Genomic DNA, 12,500 nt, shown 5'->3' on the forward strand with positions numbered 1-12,500 from the left:
GTGTGTGCATGCTTGTCCGTGTGTGTGCGCGTGTGTGTTTGTGTGCATGCTCGTCCTTGTGTGTGTGTGTGTGTGTGTGTGTGTGTGTGTGTGTGTGTGTGTGTGTGTGTGTGTGTGTGTGTGCGCGCGCGTGCGTGTGTGCGTGTGTGTGTGTGTGTGTGTGCCTTAGAGACTCACCATAACAGAGATGTGCAGGAGGTGCATGTGTTCGTGGATGGTGCTGGGGGGCTCCTTGGGGCTGGGCTGCGTGGGCTGGGACAGCTGCTCCGAGCTGCTCATGGACACGTGGAAGAACAGGGTGCCGTTCTCAAGCCACTGCTGCTTCCAGTGCACCTGCGAGATGTCCGCTCCCGTCCCCGACATCTCTGCAAATGAGACAAACAAACATACAGACTGTTAAGTTTAATTTTTTTCATACACACACACACACACACACACATGTATGCACGCCCATCTGCAAGCATGCACACACAGACACACACAGGTCCCTGACATCTTTGCAAATTAAACAAATACGTACTTTAGTTTTATTTGATTTTTTTTATACACACACATATAAACTCCATTAGCTTTGGTCCCTGACATCTCCCCAAATGAAACGCAAACATACAGTACTGAAGCTTGCGGAATTTATACATTCGGTAGCTTAACAGTTTAGTTATTTTGTTTGGTAGATGATGTCCGCTCCTGTCCCTGTCATCTCTGCAAATTAAACTAGCATAGACAATACAGACAGTTTTGTTCATTTCTTTTCGCACACACACATATACGCACATGCGCATGCACACACACACACACACACACACACACGCACACACACATACACACACACACACGCACACGCACACGCACACGCACACACGCACACGCACACGCACACACACACACTGTCAAGCTCAGGCAATGCAAAGACAATCTACAGAGAGCGCCTTGCAGCAGTTTGTTTAGACTGGGTCAAAGGCATCGCCTCAGTCAGTCTATTTGTATGTGGCCACATGCAGCGAAGGTGATGTACAGCTGTGTAAGCATTGAGAGCCCATTGCATCAGCAGCGCAACGTGTAGGCCGACACCCAAGAAAGAGGTCTACGTATTTTCAGTCAGCCACATGCAGTGTGTGTGTGTGTGTGCGTGTGCGTGTGCGTGTGCGTGTGCGTGTGCTTGCGTGTGCGTGTGCTTGCGTGTGCGTGTGTGTGCGTGTGCACGTGTGTGTGTATACATATGGTGGGGGTGATGTACATCAAGGTAGGCAGTGAGGGAATATTACATCAGCAATTCTGCCTACACACAGAGCAAGACATATATAATATAATAACAAAATTACATTTCCACAAGTTTGCTTGCTGCCGTCCCTAATCCCTTGGCTTATAGCAACACGAAAGAAGTAAATTATTTAAATTATCCACTTTGCAGCGTAAAGTGTGTAGGGAAATGACGCCCCCTTCCACGCTGCTCTAACCCTGCCTTTTGCACAACAACATTTATAAATGTCTCCCGTCATGCAACTCCACACCTGTGAATCAACCTGGCAAATGTCTATGTCTTATGGGTATAAATCAATAGGACTTGTAATAAATCCCAGGTTCTTTGAGTGAGATGAACGAGTCATCTCTATGGGAGTCACTCATTGACTGACGACCTAGACCAATAGGACTTGTAATAAGTCCCCGGTTCTTTGAGTGAGATGAACGAGTCATCTCTTATAGAGATGACGAGTGAATCGAACGAAAAAGAACTTGCTTGTTTCCTTGAAGTTCTTGTTTCCTTGTTTCTCACAGTGTTCCTCTCCAATGCATGCGTTGTATTCCACATGAAATGTCTGCAAAATGCATTTGTACGATTATTTTTCTTGGAAAATACTGAGAGGGTAGACATAGATCATAGAGTAGACATAATATTTTTCACCATGTACACACACACACACACACACAGACACACACACATACCCACACACACACATGCTCCAATAGACTTGATATTTTTCACCATGTACACACACACACACACACACACACACACACACACACACACACACACACACACACACACACACACACACACACACACACACACACACACACACACACACATACTTTTCCTGCAGTAAAACCACAGCTGGATGTGTGAGGGCCATGAGACAGCAGGATGTGTGTGAGTCGAGTCACATGTGATATCAGGATTAGTATTCAGGTGTGCTATCGAGTCCTTCTAGGGTCGGGAGGGAGAACTAGCGGAATCAAACGCAGCAGTCGGTATCAACAACACGAGAAAGTGAGCCAGTGAGCGAATAAGCGAGCGAACGAACGAATGATGTAAGGAACGAAGGGAGGAGAGGGAGGAGAGGGAGGGAGGCAGGGATCCGTCTGAAGGCATCCGTCTGTCATGTTCAATGATTTCTGATAAAAGATGACATGACTCCGACAGCCAGACGGATGAAGTAACACATCAAAATACAGACGTCAGACCGGAGATGTAGGGAGGTATTTTGTGTGTCCTGCCTTTACCAACTCGCTACCCTCCACTTACCCACCCTCTTCCTCCTCCTCTTCCACTGTGTCTTCATCTTGTCCCTCCTCACTACTCCTCCTCTTCTGAGATAGGGGACACATATATATAGAGATCTTTTTCACTTTTTTTCACTTCCCTCCTTTACCTACTCCCTACCCTCCACCTCCTCCTCCTCTTCATCTTCTTTCTCGTTCTCCTCTTTCCCTCCTCCTTTGTCCTCATCTTCTTCTTCCTCACTCCCTTCACTCTCATTTCCCACCTCCTCCTCCTTTTCATCTTTCACTTTCTCTTCATCTTCTTTTCCCTCCTAGTTCCTCTTCCTCGTCTTCCTCTCCGTCCTCTGTCTCCTCATTCATCTACCTCCTCTTCCTACTCCTAATCCAGCTCCTCATCTTCCACCACCTCCTATTCCACTTCCTATTCCACCTCTTTCCCCTCCCCATTCATCCTCCTCTTCGTCTTTCTCTCCCTCCTCTGTATCCCCCATTCACGCAGCATCATCTCTCTTCTCCCTTCTCCATCTCCTGCTGGTCTTCCTCCTCTCAACTGCTCCATTTCCTCACTCATCCACCTCCTCTTCCTACTCCTCCTCTGCCTCCTCTCCTCATCCACTTACTCGTCTCTTGCTGCCCTCCTTCCTTCCCCTCCTGCTGCATCACTCATTTGTGGAGGCCCAATACTGATATTAGAAGGACACAATGTAAATGAATGGATGAATGAATGGATGGATGAATGAATGAATGATGGGCAGCAGTGGCCTAGTGGTTAGAGAGTTGGTCTTTTAATCTGGGGGTTGCAGGTCCGATTCGCCCCTGACCTCTCCCTACATCTCAATCCATGGCTGAAGTGCCCTTGAGCAAGGCACCTAGCCCCACATTGCTCCAGGGACTGTAACCAATACCTTGAAGAATATTAACTGTAAGTCGCTTTGAATAAATGAAAGTGTCAGCTAAGTGCAATGTAATGTAATGTAATGTAATAATGTAATGTAATGTAATGTAATGGAATGAATGAATAAATAAATGAATGAATGAATGAATGAATCTCTCCTGAATAACAGCAGATGTCAACAGTGGTGCATCAAGTGCATCTGGCGTGCATTCCCATCGAGCCTGTATTCTTTTCCTCATGACGTCAACCACTCCCTCTGCAGGAATGACTTAGCCTCCTTTGCCTCCTCCCTCTCTATCCTCCTCCCTTTCTCCTCCAGATACTTCCTTCCTCTCTAGTCACACAAGGAAAGAAAAGCAACCCATTTCCCCAGTCTTCGTAGGCCTGCCTAAAAGACCACGGATACTAGCTTTGATCAGGGCCAGCGACACAATCACCTGAAAGGACCCCCACTCCAGTATTCACAATGTACTGGGGGTTCCATTTCTGGGCCCTTCCTTCCCCTGGGCCCGGGACATCTGACCCATCTGCACCCCCCTCCACCACCACCCCAAATCGATGGGGCAGCCTGTCTATTCTGCTTCCGCTCACATTGTCCATTCTTCCATATGCTCCCATCCATGCGCCATAGGAGACACTGCATAGGAGACATCACGCTGGGCTCAATTCACTTTCCCTGCAGGCTGCTCACCGCGTGTGGCTTTGTGGCCGCTGCTAAAGTGCTAAAGTTTACTTTTTTCCCCTTACGTTTTTTTTTCTTAATCCTTTTCTTTCTCCTTCACTTCCTTCATTTCTTTCTTTTTTTCATGAGTCTACTAACGACCCTGACTTGTGCAACAAAGCCAGTAAGCCCTACGACCAGCTGTACACAATGGGAGACACACACAGCACAAAGACACTTGCCATGGGAGGGATGAGTCATTGCATGTTTTCAAACCTTACTTTACTCTCTCTCTCTCACTCTCTCTCTCTCTCTCTCCCTCTCTCTCTCACACACACACACCTCTCTCTTTACCACACACACACACACACACACACACACACACACACACACACACACACACACACACACACACACACACACACACACACACACACACACACACACACACACACACACACCATGATAGAAAGATTCAAAAATCAGAAGTCAGAAAGAGCAAACAAGAAAGCAACAAACAAAAATGAGCAAGAGCAAGACAGAGCTCGGCACTGAATGATTAACATAACCTTCACTCCGCTGCGCTGCGCTGAACTCAGCATGAAAGACAAATTGACAGGGAAATACTGAGTTAAGCCCACGTAATAAATAAGAGTAGACATCCCATATTCAATCTGAGTTCAAAACACATATGTACGTAGCTACTCATGCCTGCAGAATCATCGGTTCCATTCTGCGCCAAGCTGTACGCAGGGTGTCCACAAAAGGTGTTTTCCTTTACATTAGGCCTGTACAATCTTGAGTCTTACCAAATGAAACGTGCAACTTCTACCCACAAATGCTGTAGACACGGAAAGCATGATTCGTCATCCATCCGCCACTTTTGACCTGACCTACATGTCTTCTACACGTCTTTCCCATATACAGTATAGGCAGAGATTCTTTAATTATATAGAGATATGCCAATGTAATAGGTTGCTATGGGCACCTAACATGACCAGGTTCCGGTCTGCCTAAAGGGGTGTGTCATAATACTCCTAGTATTGAATAGAACAGTCCTTAGGTCTGCCTAGGTCTGCCTAAAGGGGAATCCCCCCCCTCCCCCTTGCAATAATTGAACCCGGAAACAATGGGCCAATGGAACCTCTCTCTCTCTACTCTCTCTGGTATAGGTATGGAGAACAAGAAAGGCGAGAGAGATAATGGGCAAAAAAGAAGAAGAGAAGGGAAGATATAGGCTAGTTGGAGTGAGCATTCCAGCGCAAGATGTATTATTAACGTGAAATACCTTTGACTGTGCTGAACTCATCTCATTGAATCCAACACCAAGGACACAAGCAACCTCTCACACACAAACTATACAGAGACACGCAACACACAGATACAGACACACACGCACGCATGCATGCACGCATGCACGCACAAACATGCATGCACATATGCACGCAAGCGTGCATGCACACAAACACGCACGCACGCACACACACACACACACACACACACACACACACACACACACACACACACACACACACACACACACACACACACACACACACACACACACACACACACAAACAAATGAAGAGGATCAAGCAGCAAATAATGAAAGAGGAGAACATTGAAAAGAACACTGGCTGGAAAGGACTGAGCACAGCACACTAAATGAGCCTAAGCTACGAAATAGGGAACACTGTACAACTCGAGAGACATTCCGCATTGGGATTTTTGATCAAAGCACTTTTCGCTTGCCATTCAATCATTACTGTGTCTACAGACTCAACTCCTTTTCTCAAAGGCATGCAAAATGAAGCAGGGCTATTTGTCTGACCTAGACAGCACTTGGTGAACTGAGAGCTACAGCACACTTTTCGATTCGAACACATTTCAAGTCCAACTTGGACCCTTTGAACTAGAAAGGGGAAAGGCAAGTTTCTTTGAAATATAAAGGCAATCTTTTTGTACCTTAGCCTTTGTAAGTTTTTTTCAAGTCCTTTTGACAGGCTTTCAGTTTTTTTGCTTGAGGAAAATAGTATCAGGGCAGCTGTGGCCTAGCGCAGTGTTTCCCAACCAGGGATACGTGTACCACTAGGGGTACGTGAGCACACTGCAGGGGGTACTTGGAAATGTTATATTATTATAACAAATGTATGGAGCAGTCACATCAGGACAGAGAAAGCGATATAGAAAATGAATTAGGGGGTACTCATGGCACAACTAAGAGGTTTAGGGGGTACGTGAGACAAAAAAGATTGGGAAACACTGGCCTAGTGGTTAGAGAGTTGGTCTTTCAATCTGGGGATTGCAGATTTGAATCCCCCCTGACCTCTCCCTACACTTGAGCAAGGCACCTAACCACATTGCTCCAGGGACTGTAACCAATACCCTGACAAATAATAACTGTAAGTCGCTTTGAATAAAAATGAAAGTGTCAGCTAAGTTCTGTGAGGAACATAAATCTGAAAAAAAAGTCTTTCTTCATTTCCTTCGGTCTGTGCTTACTTCTTTCTTTCTTCCTGTCTTTCTCTCTTTCTTTCTTTCATTCTTTCTCTCTTTCTTTCTTTCTGTCTTTCTAACTGCATTATTTTTCCTAACTTTTTTACTCTATAACTGATGATGATTGCAGACAGCATGCTGAGTTCAGTGTCTCACCTCCTGCAGGTGAAATAACATGCCTTCCTCCGACTGGAAAAAAGTGTTTTTCACCTTTTTACCATTACACAGACCCCATTACCCTCCCCAATGCTCAAAGGTGTCAAAAGTGGCCCTGCAGCTGACGCCAGACAGGTATCCTCCATGGTTTTAATGCAACACCTGTTAGCACGTCTGTGCTAAGCTAATGCCAATGGTTTGGTGAGACGGCTCTGACGTTTTTGCCCTCGTTTCGTCAGAATCAGCTTAAGGTCTTAATGTGATACTGCACCATTTCTGGAAATAAGATGATTTTACACCCTTACCCCCTTTTCACCTTGAGTTAAATAAATTAGTTGCGTTTCTCTCCTGTACTTCTAGATGTTTCCTGAGTCTGGCAGCACAGATTCAACCTCCAAGCTAGCATACTTAATGGAATCTTATCACCCAGTGAGCAGACGCAACGTCTTCTGATTGGCTGAGCAGGTGTCCTTTATTCCCCGGTAGCAGGACACCTATGATGTCATGCGGGCGTGCGGGCGTCCAAGTTGCTTCTTCTCTAACTTTCTGGCGAAGTGCCGTTACTAGTTCTATCGCATCTGGTTGTCTAGTCAAGACCGCGTCGTTAGTTCTATCGCATCTGGTTGTCTAGTCAAGACCGCTTTACTAATTCTATAGCATCTGGTTGTCAAGTCAAAAACCCAGTCGTCAATTCTATCGCATTTGGTTGTCAAGTCACCAACATTCTGCGGGCGTCCTTACATGCCTCCGATAGAGGCGCGTCTCAGTAGATTAGGAAGTGGTGCCCATGGCAACGTACAAAGCGCAGTGGTGAATCTACTTTTTCACGAAGCCTTACATCAACATATTAATAAATTAATACTTAAATGCTGGTAACCGGGTGATAAGCGGAATAGCGGCCTTCGAGGTGTCCCGATATCAAGGGAAAATGGACTTGGCGAAGCGAACAGCCCTTCGGCTGCGCCGTCGGGCTGTTTAGAACGCTCCGCCTCGTCCATTATTTCCCTTGATATCGGGACACCTCGTCGTCCGCTATTCCATACGTATGGTATAAGCTCACAAGCTAGCTGGTACCATATGATTCAATTACAACTGCTAGCTTGGAACTAGACGTAACATCACAAGACCAGGAGAATGGGTGGCGGTCCAGCGGGAAGATTTATTATATTTATTTGTTTATTTGTTATTAACATTTATTATATTTAATTCAAGGGGAGGTGTAAAATGAGTTTATTTTCAGAAATGGTGAGGTATCGCTTTAATACGGTACTGACTTGGAATATGACAAATAATATGATGAGTGATAACTTCCACAAGAGAAAGCCCAACTGGGAAACTCAAACTACCATTTTCATAGAGACATTTATGCCTCACCCGTGCAAGGGGGCAGACCACAATGGCACCCCAAGGTAGCAGTGCGGCAGGACGGTACCATTATACTCAGGGTACCTCAGTCAGTCATGGAGGAGGATGAGGGAGGAATATAATTCACATAAGAAGAAATGACATGCATTCACAGGCCCATATGAAGTCAGAAACATAGGCATTAATGCAATCATTCACACACACACGCACGCACGCACACACACACACACACACACACACACACACACACACACACACACACACACACACACACACACACACACACACACACACACACACACACACACACACACACAGAAACACAGACACACACAGAAAGACAGATATATTTGATTGTCATCCCTGAGACAGATAAAGTGGAGCTGTAGGTCTGTTAAGAAAATCCATATCAAAGTGAATAAAGCGATGAGCAAGCACGCACACGCGCACACAAACACGCACACACACGCACACACACACACACAGACACACAGACACACACACACACACACACACACACACACACACACACACACACTAACACACACACACACACCACACACACACACACACACACACACACACACACACACACACACACACACACACACACACACACACACACACACACACACAAGCCACAAGCACGATGAACATGCATCACGGTGCCGTGATCAATCAGCCACAGAAGACAGCCGTATCAATGCAAAGGGAGGAAAGCTGCTGCAGCACTCTGATCCACAAATGCCACACACACACACACACACACACACACACACACACACACACACACACACACACACACACACACACACACACACACACACACACACACACACACACACACACACACACACACACACACACACACACACACACACACACACACACACTTGAACACACACATTGAGCTAAACACAGGGATGCAAACTCCAAAAACGCATAAGACCTTCACACAAGTGGTTGTAGTTACAGAGTGCATACCAGCAGCACAAAGAAGTGGATAATTTGAAGACAGATGAGGTTGGTAATAGACAGTGTGGGAGAAAGGCAAAAGGAGAATAAGCGGGAAAATGATGAAGTGAGTGACATCCAGGAGATGAAGAGCAGAAAGCAGATAGATTGAATAAAGTGGGATAATAAAGAAATGCAGAAAGAAAGAGCACAAAGGAATACATCCTTGAGGAACATGAAAAAAAGAGAGCCCGTGGTCGCCATTCAGTCAATGCTAATTTCAGAGGATGGCTATAACGCTATTGAGCAAAAACATGTGTGCAACCACCTCAACTGATAAAGCCCCAAGCCAAAACCATATACTCAGATAAAGACACAAGACCATGATAACAGTAAGCTGAAAGGCAAGCCCAAAATATCACCATTAAAAGCCTTATTCCGACGGGACTAGTTTTATGTATGGACATGGGGAAATGTGTTTTTTTATCTCAGGGCGTTGGTAAAAGAACAGAAAGTAAATGAACAGAAATGAGGAGGGGTTAGCCTACTCATCATGCACCGTTGTGACTGCACTTGTCGTCATCTGCATGCCTACTCCACAATATATTACTGAATTTTGAGCACATTATTGCGCATCCATGGAGGCATTTGGTCCCGTGGAGCACTTCTAATAATTGCCCGTTGGTTTACTAACCCATCAAAATCTAAAACAAAATTCTAATGCCTCTGCATGCGTGTCCTTTCATGTGCGTTTGACCATGCTGTCTGATTTTGACAACGAACTCAGCTTGGAACAACTCCCTAAAACAAAACTAACGGTTTACTACAAGGCTGCAATGTTTGCAAGCCCGGAGAAATTGGATATATTGTGCATTTCGTGCGGTTAACCAGACATCTTTACATAGGGCCGCATTCGGACAGGAGTAGTATCACCAAGGGTAATTCTTCCGGACCGCTTTACAGGAGATAAAACACGCGGGGAAGTTCACCCGACATACTTCGCTATCTTTACCGGACTGGCGCGGTCAGACGGGATTAAATATCTCGGTTATTATTACTTTACCCTAGGTCCTCCCATTAAACTAGTCCCGTCCTAATATGGCTAAAAACAGATGCTTGCTAGCGCTGCACAATTTTGTCCTTTTCTACATTCTTTTTTCTCCTACGATAACCAAACAGGGAAAAAAACCAAGAGAAACGTGTAGCTTTACTTTGCTTACCACTTAATATGGCAGGTAACCAGTCAGCAAAGTGATTTAGAGGTTTTTGCAGTTGACCAAGAACCACAACACTTGTCTAGCGACAAAACTAAAACAGAACACAATTAAATGCCATTACGTGCAAAAAGGGCCGCTGACAGCTTTGGTCAGGCCCGGGACAAAGTCATCTGAAAGGGCCCCCTACCCAATTGTTGCAATGTAATGAGGAACCAATTCTGGGCCCCATCTCTCCTTGGGCCCGGGACAACTGTCCACTTTGTCCTCCCTTGTCGGCACCCCATGCGTGCAAACACAGTCTTTGTGGTTACACACTGCCAGCATGGTGTTGCATTTGTATACCTTTTGTTAGGTCAACTTAAAGGTTTTAAAGCTGTTTAAGGTCCACTGCCTAAAGTGCAATTAGAGTAAAGAACGGCACTAGTGAAGCAAAATGGCTGGTGTTTGATCTTGATCAAGTGACTGTGTGCCTTTGCAGCCTTAGATCACTGCTGAAAGATTATGCCACTTTCTTGTTTAATGAGCAAGAGCACAGTCAGTCCGAACTGAAATCTTATGGATTCATTTTCCGACTGCCTAGTCCTTTTGTGAAAAAGAAAAAAATAAAGAGAGAAAATAATCGCTGAGCCATCAGAACTGGTGCGGGGGACAATTCCAGTCAGCGATCTCTGCTCAGACACACACACACATGCACACAAGAATGTACACTCAAACACAGGCACACACACACACACACGCACAGCCACACACACACACACACACACACACACACACACACACACACACACACACACACACACACACACACACACACACACACACACAGGCATACACACATACACGCACACAGACACAAACACAAGCGCACACAGACACAAACACAAGCGCACACACACACACACACACACACACACACACACACACACACACACACACAATTGTGCACCCCCATGCAAGGACCATGTGACATCCAGGGAGAGAGAGACACGCAGAGAGAGAAAAAGAGAGAAAGACATGCAGAGAGAGAGAGAGACAGAAAAGAGAGAGAGAGATAGCGAGAGAGAGAGAGAGAGAGAGAGAGAGAGAGAGAGAGAGAGCAAGGGGCCGCCTACTCCACTCCACATACCCACGCCTTTAACAAAAGTCCTTTTTCAGCATCTTCCCACCTCATAAACGGACAGGCGGCAGACGAAATGGGCAGAGAAGAGCAGAGCAAAGCAAGGCACAGGCAGCCATCGCACGGACACTCGCTGATTCAATTTATCGTCTGAGAGCGAAGAAGAAGAAGAAGAAGAAGAAGAAGAAGAAGAAGAAGAAGAAGAAGAAGAAGAAGAAGAAGAAGAAGAAGAAGAAGAAGAAGAAGAAGAAGAAGAAGAAGAAGAAGAAGAAGAAGAAGAAGAAGAAGAAGAAGAAGAAGAAGAAGAAGAAGAAGAAGAAGAATCTGTCTGCCTCGGCAGATTTATTGTCCTCTTAATCCCACCATTTATTTGCTAGCCACTCGTAAAGAGACATGCGTCTGGACAAAACAAAACTAAAATAAAACAAAGACCGCAAGCACTGACACAGTGATTCAATCAAAAGAATATGAATGATGTCAGCCCATTGCAAAAGGAGCTGAAGTAATCCTTCAGTTACTTACGAGGCTATAAACAATAATACAAATGCATTTCTTTTAATTGCATGAATAAACGATGAGCTGTTTTATGAAAGTAGGACTCTATAAAGAAAGTGGCAGGCAGGCAGGAGAGGCAGTCCCAGTTCAAAGACAAGTGTGTGTGTGTGTGTGTGTGTGTGTGTGTGTGTGTGTGTGTGTGTGTGTGTGTGTGTGTGAGTGGGTGTGAGTGTGTGTGTGTGTGTGTGTGTGTGTGTGTGTGTGTGTGTGTGTGTGTGTGTGTGTGTGTGTGTGTGTGTGTGTGTGTGTGCATTCTTGTATGCATTCATTTGTGTGTGTGTGTGTGTGTGCGTGTGCATGTGTGTGTGCGTGTGCGTGTGCTTGTGCGTGTGCGTGTGCGTGCGTGTTAAACGCAGGGACCCAGGAAACCCAAAGTCATCCAGCAAGGCGAGGAGAAACAAGGGAGGTGGTCACAGCTGGAAGAGAGAAAACACCTCTCTCTTGCTCACAGCGTGATCCCCCCCCCTATCTATTTCTCTCTCTCTCTCTCTCTCTCTCTCTCTCTCTCTCTCTCTCTCTCTCTCTCTCTCTCTCTCTCTCTTTCTCTCTCTCTCACAACAGCTACAGTAGTGTGATATTACT

General features: G+C 45.6%; 1 protein-coding gene across 1 annotated transcript in view; it reads right to left on the reverse strand.

Moving 5' to 3' along the window:
• Window positions 1–12,500, reverse strand: part of LOC134457735 (astrotactin-2-like) — a 209,469-nt gene that overhangs the window by 78,694 nt on the left and 118,275 nt on the right. The window contains exon 2 of the mRNA XM_063209710.1: window positions 178–365. Coding sequence (XP_063065780.1) covers window positions 178–365 — 188 coding nt within the window. The remainder of the gene's footprint in view (window positions 1–177; window positions 366–12,500) is intronic.

This window comes from Engraulis encrasicolus, chromosome 11, assembly GCF_034702125.1.
Source record: "Engraulis encrasicolus isolate BLACKSEA-1 chromosome 11, IST_EnEncr_1.0, whole genome shotgun sequence".
NCBI lineage: Eukaryota > Metazoa > Chordata > Actinopteri > Clupeiformes > Engraulidae > Engraulis > Engraulis encrasicolus.